The sequence below is a fragment of the Pimephales promelas genome, chromosome 23 (assembly GCF_988280905.1).
Source record: "Pimephales promelas chromosome 23, fPimPro1.hap1.1, whole genome shotgun sequence".
NCBI lineage: Eukaryota > Metazoa > Chordata > Actinopteri > Cypriniformes > Leuciscidae > Pimephales > Pimephales promelas.
In genome coordinates this window covers 6,537,631-6,554,691 of record NC_142791.1, presented here as the reverse complement: position 1 = coordinate 6,554,691, position 17,061 = coordinate 6,537,631, and the positions used below count along the sequence as shown (strand labels likewise).

Genomic DNA, 17,061 nt, shown 5'->3' with positions numbered 1-17,061 from the left:
TTTGCTGAGCCACATGAGCTCACAAGAGGCATCTTTATAAAGAAGCATCTTTTGCTCTTCTTGTTTGTTTTACTTTTGTTATTTGTAAGGCCTAAGCACTTCTACATCATTTTTACAGTTTCAGATTAAAAGAACAGAGTATTCATTACAGAGTATTCATTTGAGGGTGATGAGATGAGTGTCAATTTTTAGGACCCCCTTGACTGTCAAACATGGCACAGACTCAGACCAGCAACTGTCACTCTATTGCAGGACAAATATAGCAGTCAGCCAGTTACTCAAAAGAAAACCCCCATCCCATTCCCCAAAAGAGGAATATTACTGCCCTTCCCAAGTTTCTCATGTGAGGTTCATTCATTCAATATTTTGGGCATAAACAGAATTATATTATATTATATTATATTATATTATATTATATTATATTATATTATATTATATTATATTATATTATATTATATTATATTATATTATATTATATTATATGTTGTTGAGTAAATTTCTAGTAGGCCTAATTTATGGCTTCTAAATTATTCATCCATTAATTTATTAATTCATTCGTTCGTTAGTTCATTCATTTATTAAAACAATTAAATGTTAAGGTTATTACAATCAATGTAAACTTTTTTTTTGTGTTAGAAAAAAATAACGTCAGCGAGGTGTCAGCTTTTATTTTGGAAAGTCCCCTAGAGTTCCGGTCCATAGTAATGTATTAAAAATGTTGTTGGGTGCGCGAGCTCGTACTGTCACGCGCAGAGTGCTCGGGCTTTGGGAGCAACTCCAACTCCAACCAAGAGAACGATCTCCTACAAGTCAATTCGCAACTTACGGGAGTCGCGTTAAACTAACTTAAGTCTGATTTACGAAAAAAGTCAAAGTTGGCTTAATATAAGTGAATGCATAAAAAGACAACAACAGTTCGTTGAACAGCTGACAGGACCGACCCACCACGCTGGCAGTCCGCTACCTGACATTGGACGGTTATTCATTCGAACCGCTGGATTAAACTGCCAAGAAATCCGCAAAGAACTTGTAGTTTATTTTACACAAGTTTATTTTACACATTTTGCAACATGTTCAGCTGGGCGAACAAGGACGGGAAGAAAAAGGACCCCGAACTGTTTCAGACTGTTTCTGACGGGTTGAAGCGACTCTACCGGACCAAGTTATTTCCGTTAGAAGACACGTACCGCTTTCACGACTTCCACTCTCCGGCTCTGGAAGATGCTGATTTCGATAACAAGCCCATGGTACTTTTAGTGGGCCAGTACTCCACAGGGAAAACCACTTTTATTCGTCATCTCATGGAGCAGGATTTCCCCGGTATGCGCATAGGCCCCGAACCGACCACCGATTCATTCATAGCGGTGATGTACGGGGAACAGGAGGGTCTGATCCCAGGCAATGCTTTAGTGGTCGACCCCAAGAAACCCTTCAGAAAACTTAACGCCTTTGGAAACGCCTTTCTGAACAGGTGAGATTTTCATTCATTACACTTTCAAACAACTTTCTTTTTAAAAATAAACACATTCTGAAAAAGTGCTGTATTTAAAATAATCATGTCTCGTTTGCAGTTGTTTTTATCTCAGGTTTTCTTAGCTAAGGATTGCCGCTTTTCAGGGTGTTGTCTATCAAGAGGTTGTCAAGTTTTGTATTTCATAAAACGTTACTCGCCGTTACTTTAATAAAATGTAATGATAGGAGCCTTCTGGACATTAAAGAGGGTGAAAATTGAAACTCCTGCACCTTTTTTTCCAGTTTACTTTGCATGGTGAAGTCGCCAGCTGTAGTGCAAGGGTGGAGCTTTAACAGTAGTAAAGCTGAATTCTTAACTTGTTCACCACTGGTCTTTGATATCATAAATGAAGATTTAACTATATTCCATACTTTTTCCTGCTTTTTACCACTCACACTATTGTCATAGTCATTTGTATTTAACACACTTTGAAAGCCAACCTCAAATCACACGTTCTCTGATCTGCAAACATGTATGTCTGTCAGTTTATACGATTTGCTTATTGTAATCTTCACAAACCTTTATTACTTTTAGTTGTCACGCCCAGAGAAAGTCTTCAGACTTTCAAACCTGACATAAGCTTTACCTGAACTCAATTTTAAACCATTACACCAGGAAAACGTTCCCTTTTTTATTGTGTTTCAATAACTATTGAAGATATCAATACACATTTTGTGTGCATAAAACTTCTTGCTCGTTAGTCTTTGGTTCCCTCATCGAAGAGGAACGTCAGCTGACCCTGGTTTTGACAGCTGCAGAGGCCTTTAAAGGTTTTTTTAACAAGCTCTTGGGGAATGCGGCCCTCCATGAGGAATGACATGAAAAGAAATGAGCTGGCGTTTGTAATGGTGTCAGTTTATCTCACAGTTGTCTTTTCAACATGTTACATATGCGACATGAGCAGAGATGGGTGTCTTCTCTCAAGGACTACTACACTTTTCCTTTGACTTGTGCTTATTGCAGATATGAGGAGAACACCACAACCCCATGCTGGTCAATGCTTGAATTAGAGGGATCATATTATGCACGGATCATATTTACACCCCAACATGCCTGGGCTGGCAAAATGTGTTTTATTCAACGAAAATGTCCTTTTAAAGAAAAGCTTGGAATGCTTTCAATTTGAGCAATAAGTAGGTTAATTCATGAATGGGAGGGGAAAAGTTAAAGATTTCAGCCCTCCTCCCTCCCTGAACTCTCCTTGACTGCATGTTGTTTTAAAGTCAAATAAGATTTTCTTTAATCAGTGGAGTCATGAATTGATCAGAGACTTTTCTGAAGGTGTTGCCCAGCCCTATGTGTTAAATGTGTGATTTTTAGTGTTCTGACACTTTAAAAAAAAAAGTTGGCTAGAGGTTAAGAAGAACCAACTCGGATAAGGCACTGCACAGATAATCTGAGGAACTGACACAGCAATTTCAGTGTTCACTTGGAAAAGTGTCCCCCTGTTTGAAAATATATGACCCCAGCTTCCTTTATATTATGCTGATTATTGCTTATCAAGCATATTGAATTTTCCCTCCCAGTATTTTGCACTCTGACCTTGTCGGAGAGGTTCAAAGGTAGCTTGAAGGTCACTGGCGAGCTGTCAAGGGTGTGTGTGTGTGCCTTGTGACTATCATTGCTGTAGATTTTTAGTACATATTAACCTTGTTCAGTTCAACATGGATACTCCTTTGTGCTGTTCTGTCCACACTCTCCCTACTACTCATGTGTAACTTGAGTATGCATGCACTTTCCCCTCCTGTGCAGCTGCATTCATCATTTTCCCTAGGCTCTGGCCTGGATTGAGCCATATTGCTGACTGCAGATTCTCACGACTGTAGTGTTTTCCCAAGAGCAAATGTATGCACGTCAAAGCCCAATATGGTGTTTTAACCTCTACTAGGGTCAGGGTGAAGATTCATATAATTTACAGTTTTTGCCGTTGTTTACTCTTTTGTGTTATGCATTGAAACATGCTCAGTTACTGGTCTATCTTACTCTAAACAGGTTTTTCTTCTGATATCATCTCTGTGTAGCCATTTTGATTTATGTGTTTGAACTTTGTCAGCTTGGTTTCTGAAATTTTAGTCATTGAATTAAAAAAAAGCAATAAATAAATTTTTTGTGGCGTTTCTGAGAAATCTTAGAAGCAGCTGGAAATTTACATTTTTCTTGAATACCAAACTACACACAGGGATATGAAGCTTTGAATATTACATCAGCAAGAGGACACATTATTTAACATCACAGGCTTAGTTTGTTCATATGCGGTACTTGCTTACTAGAAGTGTATGAACAAAGTAAGGGTAGGGAGTCGGGTCAGGCCAAACCGATACAAAAGAACTAGCGCTAATGAAAGTCAAGTCAAGTCAAGTCACATTTATTTATATAGCGCTTTTCACAATACAGATTGTATCAAAGCAGCTTCACAGTGATAACATGAAAGTAGTACAACACAAATCAATAATATTGCTAAACACTAAATAACCCCAACTGAGCAAGCCAAAAGCAAGCCAAAAGCAAGGCGACAGTGGCAAGGAACCAAAACTCCATCAGATTGGATCGGGGGCCAGTTCTCCTCTGGCTTACATTCATATTGTTTATATATAAATATTAAATATAAATATTGTTTATGCATAAAACGGCGCCATAAAGGCGTGTTGTCGCCTTGATTTGCCTGCGTCGGTGCAAAAAAGCTGAGCTTGAACTGTCAACTTAGCATGCGTGTTCTTTGCCTGTGTGTAAATGAGACAACGGGCTAAATCAGCAGAAATATTAATCTATATTCGTCATTCAAAAAGGGAAACTGACGCTGCAGATACACATTTTGAATACCGTTTTGAATATCATTCCTCCTGATGACTTTCTTTATTCCACTCAGCTCATGTTAATATTAAAATATTTGCCCAAGTACACTGATCTAAATGACATAAAATCTGAACATCTGTACCGTTTTAATGACTTGCTGTCAGCAGCATGTGTCCAAAACTCAAAATTTTTATCTTAACCATTCTGTTTAATCAAAAATGATCTTAAAATCTTTAAGCGCTTTAAGTGTAAAATACCGAACTTGTCCTTTAAGTCTGTACATTTTGGTGTCAGCCTGCACCGTCTACTCGTTTTAGCTCTAAAATACCCATCTGGCAGCTGAACGAGGCTTAGTCTAAACTGAGTCTAAACTAAACCAAACTTACTGTGATGCTTTTTTTAGGATTCTTTGACTAATAGAAAGATTTGAAATAGAAAGCATTATAAATGTCTTTACGGTTACTTTTGATCAATTTATTGCATCGCTGCTGAATAATAATAGAAAGTGTTAAGTTCTTCAAAAACAAATCTTACTGACCCCAAACTTTTGAATGGTGGTATATAAATTTACATCATGCAGGATGTTTACTGACCTGAAACTCTGAAGCTTGACTTCAAAAAAAGGCTAGTAGTGTTTAGATGTTATCAGGTAACTCTAAATTATTTATTGCTCGATTCTCGAAAATAAAAGTACATGCTGGATTTCTGGTTGGAAGGAATGTCTCTGTTCTGTCCAGCTTACTTTATGATTTATATCAGCCATAGTGACAAACTGTCTTTGTCAATTGGCAGCAAGTCTAGTACTGAGTGGAATGTATGCAGAAAAGAAATATGGGATGTGATTGGCAGGAGTGAAGGTACCCGCAAGTAGAGAATAAGTGATGGCTCTCTTTCTGGAAAAATGAAGGGGTGGGAATGAGTAAAATTCATAAGGGGGAACAGAGTAGTGGGGGGTTTGAGGTTAAAGATTGTTTTTGTATGACTAAAATGTGCTGGTATGTTAACAGCATGGAAATAAAAGCATATGGGTTGGCACATAGACCCAAATGAAGAACACACAGAAAGATAAGCTACAAACATATGGTAATGGAAAAGCTGAGGTAAGAGTTGGAATGATAAGATTTGGCAAGAGAGAACGAGAAGGGAATTCCTTCCAATCAGTCATGTTGCACTAAAAACATTACTGCCAGATCTCTAGGCCCAGTGGTGAAATGTCTGATTGTTTTAAGTATCCTTTTTTGTATTTAAATGTTTGATCCTCTTCTCTCAGGTTTATATGTGCTCAGATGCCAAATGCAGTGCTGGACAGCATCAGCATCATAGACACTCCTGGAATTCTGTCTGGAGAGAAACAGCGGATTAGCAGAGGTATGTGTGTTTTTTTTTCTTCTTTTCCTCTTTCTATAATTGTCATCTTCACTTCTTTTACCATAACCCGACTTTCCTTCCCAGAGTTACCACAACTTCATACTCTGTCCTATTAATACAAGTGCCATTTGCATAGACAGCTGTGAGTGTGTAACATATGTCCCAAGCAAAGGAAGGGAGGTTAATTCAGTTAGCTTCTGCATTATGGGAGTGTTAAGAGGGAAGTATTTTTAGTTCTCCTGTTTACATTACAGCACAACAAACCCACTCTTCTTCCAAAGGTTTTTTTTTTCCTGTAGGAAGGAAGGGAAGTTTTAAACCTAATTATTCTATAGTGACAGTGTGGTCTTTTCCCATCAAACACTATAATTTGGCAAGAACAACGAATTTTCTAAGCCCTCACTGAAAACAAAAATGATGAAAAACTGTCTTAAATGTTCTAATAGCCCTTAGGTAGTTTGTTTGGTGGTTAATTGCCCTTAAACCGCACAGGAGATAAGGGACAGGATTTTGTTTTGCTTCCCTATAAGCATAATTGACTAGTCTGGACCTGTTACAGGCTCAGAAATGACAATGGAGCATGTTGGTATGTTGTTTATTCAAGAAAACTTTGAGAGCATTGTGTGTGGTGGTAACCGGTGTCACTTTGAGGCTCTTCCTGTGCTTGTCTATCTGCCGTGGCGCGTGTGCGTGCGGGGGGGCCTCTCCTTGGCTTTCCCTGAAGACCATGTAAATGTGATCAGAGGGTGAGTGGCAACTACAGATAACAGTCTGACAAAGGGGGCGACAGCACAGGCCAGGAAACAGACATTACCGCGGAACAGAGAGGACGTGGAAAGGACGAACAAATGAGCGGACTGCTTGAATGCATCTATGTTCAAAGATTATGTGTTATTGAGCATGTATAATGTATGTGTGTGAGTAGATGCAGTACGTCGGGATGACTTTCCTGCTGTCGGCACCAGACAGAAACACAAAAAGTTGGATATGTTTATAGTAATAACATTTTTTGTGGGCATGTTAAAATGCTACCAAGTTTTTTTTTAATGTAATCCTACAGACTGGATGTGCCTGAAGTTGAGTACCAAATGCCAAATTTCAGAGTTATTCATAAAGAAACTGATGATGAATAACACATTCTATGGCACCCCTAAAGGGAGATGGTGATGAAAAAATGGAGGAGATGAGAGGGGAAAAAAGCGCGCAAAAACTTTTTAGGGGAACGCAAATGTTTGGCGCAAAAGCATTCAACTATAATTTTTCCTCCTGTATGTATATATATATATATATATATATATATATATATATATATATATATATATATATTCATCACCATGCCCCTTTAGGGGCTCTGTAGAATACGTTATTCATCATCCATGCCTCTCCGAATAAGAAATGGCTTCAGGCACGTCCCTACTACAGTTATTTTATTTATACCATGGCACTTCTATGTTTTGTTGTGTTTAAAAAAAAACAACGCTAACATCATGGATAGTAGAGACACAATATGTTTTTGTATTAGGGGATGATCTGATGGTGGTATACATATTGGATGGGGTTATAGGAGAATTGCCTGTGAGCTCTATGAGAAAGTACAGACATGAGTGGATGACCATAACCATGTGTTCATGAACACTATTGCATGCATTCCACACCGTACAGCTTTATCTCACATTATTTAGGTTTACTTTCAAATGGGCCACACCCTATGGTCCCCCCCACCCCAACCCGGACCTTGGCAGTGCCTTGGACGGATGTAAAAACATCATTAGTGTATGGGGAAAGTATTTCCAGGCTGATACATGGTTGTATTGTATAAGCTTGTGTGAGATCATAGTATGCATCCCATGTGCTGGACTCTGAACTTACCCCAGTGATTTTCACACATGGTTTTATTCACCAGTGTTTAGGCTCATTAAAAAGAGCAAGAGAGGTGACGGCTCTCCATCAGAGGCCAGGGTTACTTCTCTTTGCTCTTCCTCTCTCTGAGGCGGAATGAGAGGCATAAAGATTGATAGTGATGATGGTGAAGGCATGACGACTGAAAGAATTTAGACTGCGGAGACAGGACACAGCGAAGGGTCACCTGGTAGTCACCACAAAGATTCTATTGAAATCGACAATTATTGAAATTGTTTAGTTATGAATGTTAAAATTATATATTAGGATATATTAGGTAGCAAGTGGAAATTTTTTTGTCCTCAAAGTTGATGTGTTAGAAGCAGGAAAAATGGGCAAGTGTAAGGATTTGAGCAGGTTTGACGAGGACAAAATTGTGATAGCTAGACGACTGGGTCAGAGCATCACCAAAACTGCAGCTCTTGTGGGGTGTTCCTTGTCTGCAGTGGTCAGTCAGTATCCATCAAAAGTGGTCCAAGGAAGGAACAGTGGTGAACCAGTGACAGGCGGCCATGGGCGGCCAATGCTCATTGATGCATGTGAGGAACGAAGGCTGGCCCGTGTGGTCCGACCCAACAGACAAGCTACTATAGCTCAAATTGAAGAAGTTAATCCTGTTTCTGATAGAAAGGTGTCAGAATAGACAGTGCATCGCAGTTTGTTGCGTATGGGACTGCATAGCCACAGACCAGTCAGGGTGCCCTTGCTGACCCCTGTCCATTGCTGATTTAAATTGCCTTATAACTGTTATAACTAATATTATAACAATTGTTTATTTTCCCCTGAAAGCTATTTACAGAGCTTGTGATGCGTATGGAAAGTCCATCGCTTCACAAAATGCATTTATTTAAAGATTCTGTCTCTATTGTGTTCAAAGCTTCCTCTTTACTGGTGTTACAGTAATTGAATGCTAATGGAGAGAAATGTATAAGGAAAGCCCTGGTAGTGTCATTATCTAAACATGGAAAATGTTAGTATTTGGCTCCTATTTCAAGTCCTACATAGGAAGAATCGACAACAAAACAGACAATGATTCACAGTAGTGGATTGCCTTGTCATAGTAATGTGGTCTGAGGTCAAGTGGATGTCGTGTGAATACAATACCCTAACAGAAATAAGTTTAGGAGGAAATCTGGGCCTGTCTGAGAATAATGGGATGATCAGTTTTGTAACTGATCTGAAAAACATGGATATTCAGGAATGACAACTATTTAGACATCTAGCCACAGTCATGCTGTTCTTGGAAGATGAGTGTGCTTGCTATTTTAATGCAGTCCTTTTCTCTTTCTGCATTTCATTTATAAAAAAATTAGTATCTTCTCCTCCCACTTCATTCTTCACAGCAATGCGGTCTCCATATTGTGGTTCTGAACTCCTGCGCTTACTTTATAGAAGAATTGATCAGTGAGGACTGCTTATACTTTTGATAGTATGCCATGTTTTAACTTTCAACCTTAAACCCTAAAAATGTCCTGCTCATTCGTAGACCTTTTGAGGTCAGTTAATAATCTTCTGAAGTCTGCTGACTTCATATTCGTCCCCCTTCCCCCTCACCGCAGTTAGACTTTACACACAGTTAATGACAAGGCACTTCAAAATTATGTTATATATATATATATATATACTGTTTCAAGCTGCACACTGGTCTATTCCCAAACCACTATTCCAAACCAAATATTTTTTTAGATCCTATATCTTAATAAGAAATCGCTTTAGTACATTAGTATTGTAAATAGGGCTGCGAGATATTGGAAAAAATGGTCATTATGATAAATTATAGTAATTTCAAGCATAGAAGAATATAATAGAACAAAGACAGAATAAGCAGTGCTTTTGTTTTTCAGGTGCAGACAACAGTGCAGACATTGAATAATCAAATGTACAGTAAAATAACACTGTTTAGTCTTTACTGTATAAATTAAATATATATAATTAATACAGCTTATCTTTGTTAAAGCTACTAAAGGGATTTTCTCTTTCTCTGTTAAACCAAATTAATCAAACAACAAAAGTTGCGGGTATATTGGACTGCTGTCACTTTAAGATGAATGCACATATCCAATACCGATAATGACCATTACTGACTGCGTTTACGAGGAACCTCGTCAAGATGGGCATTTTGACTTAATTTTCTGTGCACATTTCCGTTCAAGCACAAATTGATGAGGAAGGGAATTCAGTGTTCACGAACGTCACGTCCTGTCTTGCGTGGCTCTGTGTGCACACAAAACAGAGCTCTTGATGTTTAAACTGACAGGTTTTATAAAAACACATAAATGTTGCAATTAATCTGCGAATCACATGAGTTCTGAACCAAGGGGCAGCTGGCCCATACGGATCACGGATCAATTACAGACCCTGTGCTACCCATTGCACATCATGTGATGTGACTATTGAGGATGCGCACATCGTGATAACGATGCTAAAACGATACATCATACAGCGCTAATTATATAATTTAGTGTTTGTGATTGTGGAAAACAGAATTCATATTCATATAAGATTAATTTAAGATTCATTTCAAATTAGTCAAAATATAAAATAATTTTTAGCTTTTTCATTTTAAATTTGGTGAATATGGAATCAAATTCCGTTGTGATCCCTTTGTGTGTGAACTTTATTTATTTGGTTTATTTCCTAAATGTTGCTCTGTGTCCTTGTCTTAAAGTGTTCCACAGGGCTCTATTCTAGTACCTCTCCTGTTTACTGTACAGTGCCCACATTAATTCTTCAGTGCTTAGTAGGCTTTGCTGCATGTCAGTTTTTATCACTGATAGTATCCCATAATGCTCTGCTCAATATACTTAATAAATCTCTCTCTCTCTCTGTGCAGTTTTCTGGGCAAGCATTAGGCCTATGCCTTTTCTCACAATTCCATGTTGCTATATCTTCTGTGTAAATCAATGCCTTTTATAATGAATAGTGTACATAAATGATAATTCTAATGACTTATTTCCAGCTTGGATAAACTGATCCCCTGAGAATGTGCTATTGTTTATGTAGATCATTACAGCAGATTTCTCCATTCTTTCTCTCCCTGTGCTTTCCAGGAATTTGTGGAGGTGCCACATTTACATGTGCTGCTACTGGAAAAAGATCATTTCCTTCCATGCACAGATGAATTCTCATTCTCATCAGATGAACTTTTTCAGGCCCCCTTCCATAATTCTCACATGTATGCTGCTGACGTAATATAATAGCATAGTACTACGGAATAAATTGTTTCATTCAGTTTTCAAAGACTGAATGGTATGAAACATGGTTAATCAGTGGGTTCAAAGACTTTTTATTTGTCAAAACAAGGTGTGTTGGATTAATAGTTGATAGACTAGTGTAATGATGCTAAAAAATCTGCTTTGCCGTCAGGAATAAATCACATTTTTAAATATTATTACAATTAAAAAAAAGTATGTTAGTTATCTGTTTTAAAATATTTCACAATATTATTGTTTTAATGCAGCCTTGGTGAACAGGAGACTTCTTTCAAAACCAATCTCACTGACCTTGTATGTATTCTCCAACATTTCTCCCCTCTGATATTATGGCATCATGCAGTTATCCTGTTGAGTCTGGAGTCTACTGTCAAATGTATGATGGTATTACAAGAGATCATAACCCCCCACAATCCTAAACATTTTATAGTTTGTAGCTATTCATCTGGTCTGAATCAGGGTTCCAGTCGACATCTGTTACGCAACATTCACAACTGTTATATGTTATGAGCAAACCTTTTTGCATAGATGCCTGCAGGACAAGGGTTCCCATTACTAAACACTAAAACCTCCCAGTTATTTATTGACATTCACATTAGGTATTATATATTGTTTCAAGGGTCTCGCGATACAAAAGCCAGAGGTTAACCTTTACTGAGAGCTTGTTAAATGACATCTATGCATGCTTTAATATCTCTAGTGTTTTGTAATTTGTTTTCATTCAGGCAGAGAGATTGTGGGTCAATGTTTGGATTAGATTTTAGCAGGGTGGAGTCAATACTAAAATCTAAATGAAAGCCATCTATACTGAGCCAAATTTGTTTTTGCTTTTTTCCCCTTTACGAACATGAAGTCTACCTGCAGACCAGCATGAATCAAATGCCTATAAATGGTGGTTGGATCTTTGTGTTGGTTGTAAACTTCAAGTCCCAGCCATGTATTTACTGTACATAATATGCACAAAACCATCATCTTTATAGATGGCTGGTGTAATTTATTTTCCAAACAGCTATATTTGCTTATCTGGATAGTTTCCACTGTCATTCATTTAGTCTGTCGTCATTCATTCGTCTGTGCATTTGTTTGTTCATGAATTGATTGAATCATTTAATGATGTAACCGTAACTGTATCGGCAAGAGGATTACATTAGTCTTGATAAAATTGTCTTGCTATTTGCAATGTTGTAATTTCAATTTCTTTTATTAAGTGCAGCTTTTGTGTGCCCACTTCACAGATCACAGATTTTTAGTGCAGGGACAAACACAGTTACTATGGCATTCTTACATAAACAAGGATATCCCATAGTTTACACAAGGATATGTTTTTGGAAAGTATTAGAAGGAAAGCAAGCAAAGAATTTGAAAAAGCCATACCATTACGGGTAAAACAGATTCCATCCATATGAGCTAGCTGTGCTGTCACAGTCTTTATCAGCCATATTAATGTGTGTATGTGTACACAACCAGCATATCAGTGTCTGCTCTGAATGTAGACCAAAGAAACTCCTTGAGGAAATGGATGCTATTCAGGAAGAATGCCGATTTAGATGCATAAAAAAACCTTTAAGCCACCTTATTTTGCTAATCTAAATTGCTGGCAAAAAGAACAATAGTTTTTTTTAATCACATTATTTACTAAGTGTACCAAATTACTGCATTTCTGGTACACACACAAATTAACTGTTTTTTTTTTTTGATTTTGCATTTGCTTTTTTTATTAGTACTGTCTTTGCATATCATAACGGCCTGTTTCATTAGTATTGCTCTGCATATTGTAATGGATAACTGTCAATAAAGCAGAGTAGTGTATTCGTGAAGTCACGCCCATTCAGATCCAGATTTCACATCCTGCTGACGTTGACAACTGTTGTGAGCTGGGACGCAGACTTTCCTGTCCTCCACACACTCGACACAATCCAAACATAAATTGGTAACTTCTGTGTCAGTAAGCAGGAGAGTTGGGTTGGAAATTCCTTAGCTTTAGCATGTGTATTATGGCATATGGTTTAATCTTCAGAGATTTCTCTTTCAAGATCTCATAAGTAGCTTTTTGGAAAGATCACCGAATTTGTCTAGCAATATTAATGCTGACCCCTGTTGAAAAATGTGAATGCAAAAAAGACTTTTTTAGACATTTTCTCTTAGGTATTTTGGAGTACACAGACTTTTCCCATAACCACACATTCGTTTCATATCCCAGCATCTTAAATTTAGTTTTGACACATCGTCATCTCCTTGGCTACTGTCAAAATATTTTACTCTGATTTCCATTGTTCTCTGTGATCCTTTTAACCATTCAAGAAAATAACCAAACATGGGGAGAGGAAGGAGTTTCTGTGGGACAATTTATTCTCTTTCCTGTTTGCTAGCGTGAGTGGACATGATGTTAGTTCGCTGTCGTTGACCAGACGTCTCTTCATCTGTTTTTTTCCCCTCTCATGTTTAAGAGCAGCTGTACTCCACCCTAATGTGCCTGTAGTGGTGTAGTGTAAAATAAAATGACTGGATAAAAGGAGATGGGTTCTATTACGTAAAGACTTTCCTTGGACAGCAAAAGTCCCACATTTTTTTGTATTGTGTGTGTTTACCTGTTTGTAGATATCTGCTTGTTGGTGTTGAGTGAGATGAGCAAGATCAGGAAGTTCTAGGGTCAAATATCTGCTGACTGATGTACTGCCCTTTATCTGGATGGAAAGAGAAGTGTTGGGTTGTGCTTTAAAGAATGCTCACATACACAAACAAGTTCCCTTTGCATTGAATAAACTGAAAGACTATTTATTAAGTGGATTAACTGTTTTGTTGTTTTTTAAACCTTCTCTTGTATTAAAAATGTCATATCCTTATCTCTGTTTCAGGTTATGACTTTGCAGCTGTGCTCGAATGGTTTGCTGAACGTGTGGACCGCATCATTCTTCTCTTTGATGCACACAAGTTGGATATCTCAGACGAGTTCTCTGAGGTGATCCGAGCTCTGAAGAACCACGAGGACAAGATGCGGGTGGTGCTCAACAAAGCTGATCAGATCGGGACCCAGCAGCTCATGAGGGTCTATGGCGCCCTCATGTGGTCTCTCGGTAAAATCGTCAACACACCAGAGGTCATCCGAGTGTACATTGGTTCTTTCTGGGCTCAGCCTCTCCTGGTTCCAGATAACAGGAAACTGTTTGAGGCAGAGGAACAAGACCTTTTCCGTGACATCCAGGGGCTTCCACGTAATGCAGCGTTGCGCAAGCTGAACGACCTTATCAAACGGGCACGTCTTGCCAAAGTAAGAAATTAAAACTTTTATAGTTTTAGATTTAAAGTTCTTTGAATGTTTTTGTTTAGATTAGTAACCTGGCGTGTGCTGCCCTCCATGTGATCACTTTATAAATTGGCCACCTATGACGTGATCCAAGTTTATAGTCTTGGAAGTTTTAGAAGTATTCTTTTTTTTATTCATTTTTTTTAAAGGGGTCCTATTTTGCTTTTATACATTTTCAACTTTCTTGCGTAATGTTGCTGAAAGTTACAAAGTACCAAGTCCACTCCAAAGAGATTTAATCAGTAAGATTAATCTTTAAACTTTATATCAGTTTGCACTGTTTCTGAACTCCCTGAAACGCTGGGGACCCTTCTTCTGGGAACGTATACATCACAATATTACTCATTTAAATAATTCCCACCTAAGGTATGCAATAATGGGTGGCGAGGCCTGCTTGAGTTGCGTAGGTTGTTGAAACTTGCTTTTAGGTAAGTGGCGTGACATTTCCGAAACACTCAGGAAGCAGTTGACCAATCATAACACACTGGTCGAGGCGACCAACCAGAGCACATTGTGCTCTTCGGAAAGAGGAGCTTCATATAGACAGGAAGTTAACAGTGTTACACACAGACTGGGAAGAGTGGCTCTGCAATAATTTAAAACTTGAAAAATTATATATATATAATTATTATTATTTTTTTTTTTCACATTTTAAATTATTTCAGAGCAGACACAGCTGAATCTTCAGCAGCCATTACTCCAGTCTTTACAAGTATTCTGATTTGGTACTAAAGAAACATTTCTCATCATCTATGTTGAAAACCGTAAATGCATTTTTTTGTTGTTGTGGAAACCATAATCCATTACCATTCAAGGACACATTAAAATGACACTAAATACATTTATAATGTTACACAAGATTTCTATTTCAAATAAATGCTCTTCTTTTGAATGTTCTTCTCATCAAAACATCTTAAACATTTATCAATAGTTTCCACAAAAAATATTAAGCAACACAAGTTTCATTGATTATAATAATTTGTTTTAGCCCTAAATAAGCATGATTTCTGAAGAATCATGTGACACTGAAGACTGGAGAAATTACGCTGAGAATTTTTGCCACCAATGCAATATAAATTTAACATATATTATTACAATTTAAAAATAACAATTTTTCTATTTTAATAGCCTATATTGCAATATTACTGTTTTTGCTGTTTTTGATCAAATAAATGCAGCCTTGGTATGTATGGATGTATGTATATACAGTATGTATTCATTATCATCATACATTTTCTTATATCATTTAAGTCTCTCTCAAATTGACAAATTGCTCCTATATAAATTGCTTAAATATCAGTATAACACAAATTTATTTTAAATATATGCAATGACAAAACGTTTTCTCTCCAGGTTCAAGCCTACATCATCAGTGCTTTGAAGAAAGAAATGCCAAATGTTTTTGGGAAAGAGAATAAGAAAAAGGAACTCATCGCTAACCTGGGTGAAATCTATGCAAAGATTGAAAAAGAACATCAGATCTCACCTGGCGATTTCCCTAAACTCAGTAAAATGCAGGTATGGAAATGGTTTCATCTGTCCCAATATTTTGTTATATATATTTTTTGTTTAGCCAAAGATTTTAAGAGTAATAAAAATTGTTTTGCAACCATTTACCCCCTTGTTTTATTTTAGTTACTAGATATAAATATATTATTATATAAATATAAAAACTATTATCTCATCCTCTAAGGGTAGAATATGCTCTTTTTTTGACATCTTTGTTGTCCTCGTCATTAGGAAGTCCTTGCTGGTCAGGACTTCACTAAGTTTCAGGGATTGAAGCCCAAGTTGCTGGAAGCAGTCGAGGACATGCTGGCCAACGACATTGCCAAACTCATGACCCTCGTTCGGCAGGAGGAGGCTGCCATGCCCAGCCAGTCTGTCCAGGGTGGTGCCTTTGAGGGCACCATGAATGGACCCTTCGGGCATGGGTATGGAGAGGGTGCTGGCGAAGGCATTGATGAGCTGGAGTGGATAGTGGCGAAAGACAAGCCAACTTACGACGAGATCTTCTACACCCTGTCACCTGTCAACGGGAAGGTCTCTGGTGCCATGGCCAAGAAAGAGATGGTCAAATCCAAACTGCCCAACAATGTTCTAGGAAAAATCTGGAAGCTCGCTGATGTGGATAAGGATGGGTACCTGGACGATGAGGAGTTTGCCTTAGCTAACCACCTCATCAAGGTTAAACTGGAAGGTCACGAGTTACCTACTGATCTTCCCGATCACCTCGTGCCTCCTTCTAAACGAGGACTCTAAACAATTTGGGAAAATAAATGTTATCTTTGAGCCAAACTTTGTAGAGGTTATTGATATGGGTGAAAGGGTGGGTCTAGAAATATGAAAATATATAAACAGAATTTATGATATAATTATACAGTATGTATTAGCTGCGGAAAGGAGCCAAAATAGCTTTTAACTTATCTATCACTACAGTTTGTCATTCTCACTAATATTATCTTCTTTGTTCTTGATAGACCGGTAGTTAGGAACCTAATCAAAACTTTAAAAATATAAATAAATTAGATGGCATCCTGTTATCGTATTTCTCAAATGCTAGATGTAGCTAAATTCTATTTAAGCATGTACAATGGCAGGGAGAGGAGTCCAATGGGACCAACATATAGGCTAATATTAAAAATCTTTTAGAAGCGTTTACCAGATCTTTACACTGATGCCGCTTCATACTTGGTCATGCAAGGAGAAATGGTTCTTTTTCATTCTTTACACTCCATTAACTTTGCTGATGGTTTCAGGCTATTGAGATTTATCCTTTGAAACTTTCAGTTGAACAATTTTGTAGTTTTGTCCAGTTTTGGTTTTACAATTTGGACTCCCCAATTTGACCACAGCAAAAAACAGTGCTGCACTTTTGTATTGTATGTTAACTGGTTGCATCATCAATTGTGATGGTTCAAAACAGATTGTCTGACAAGACTTTCAACAGACAGAGACTCCAACTGTATGAT

General features: G+C 37.7%; 1 protein-coding gene across 1 annotated transcript; it reads left to right on the top strand.

Annotated features, from left to right (window-relative positions):
• The first annotated feature begins 727 nt into the window (after positions 1 to 727).
• On the top strand, positions 728 to 16,716 carry ehd1b (EH domain containing 1b). The gene is made up of 5 exons (XM_039667460.2): positions 728 to 1,471; positions 5,577 to 5,674; positions 13,641 to 14,053; positions 15,443 to 15,607; positions 15,830 to 16,716. Exons 1-5 carry the CDS (start codon positions 1,071 to 1,073, stop codon positions 16,349 to 16,351), a joined length of 1,599 nt encoding a protein of 532 aa, XP_039523394.1. The 5' UTR covers positions 728 to 1,070; the 3' UTR covers positions 16,352 to 16,716.
• The last annotated feature ends 345 nt before the right edge of the window (positions 16,717 to 17,061 follow it).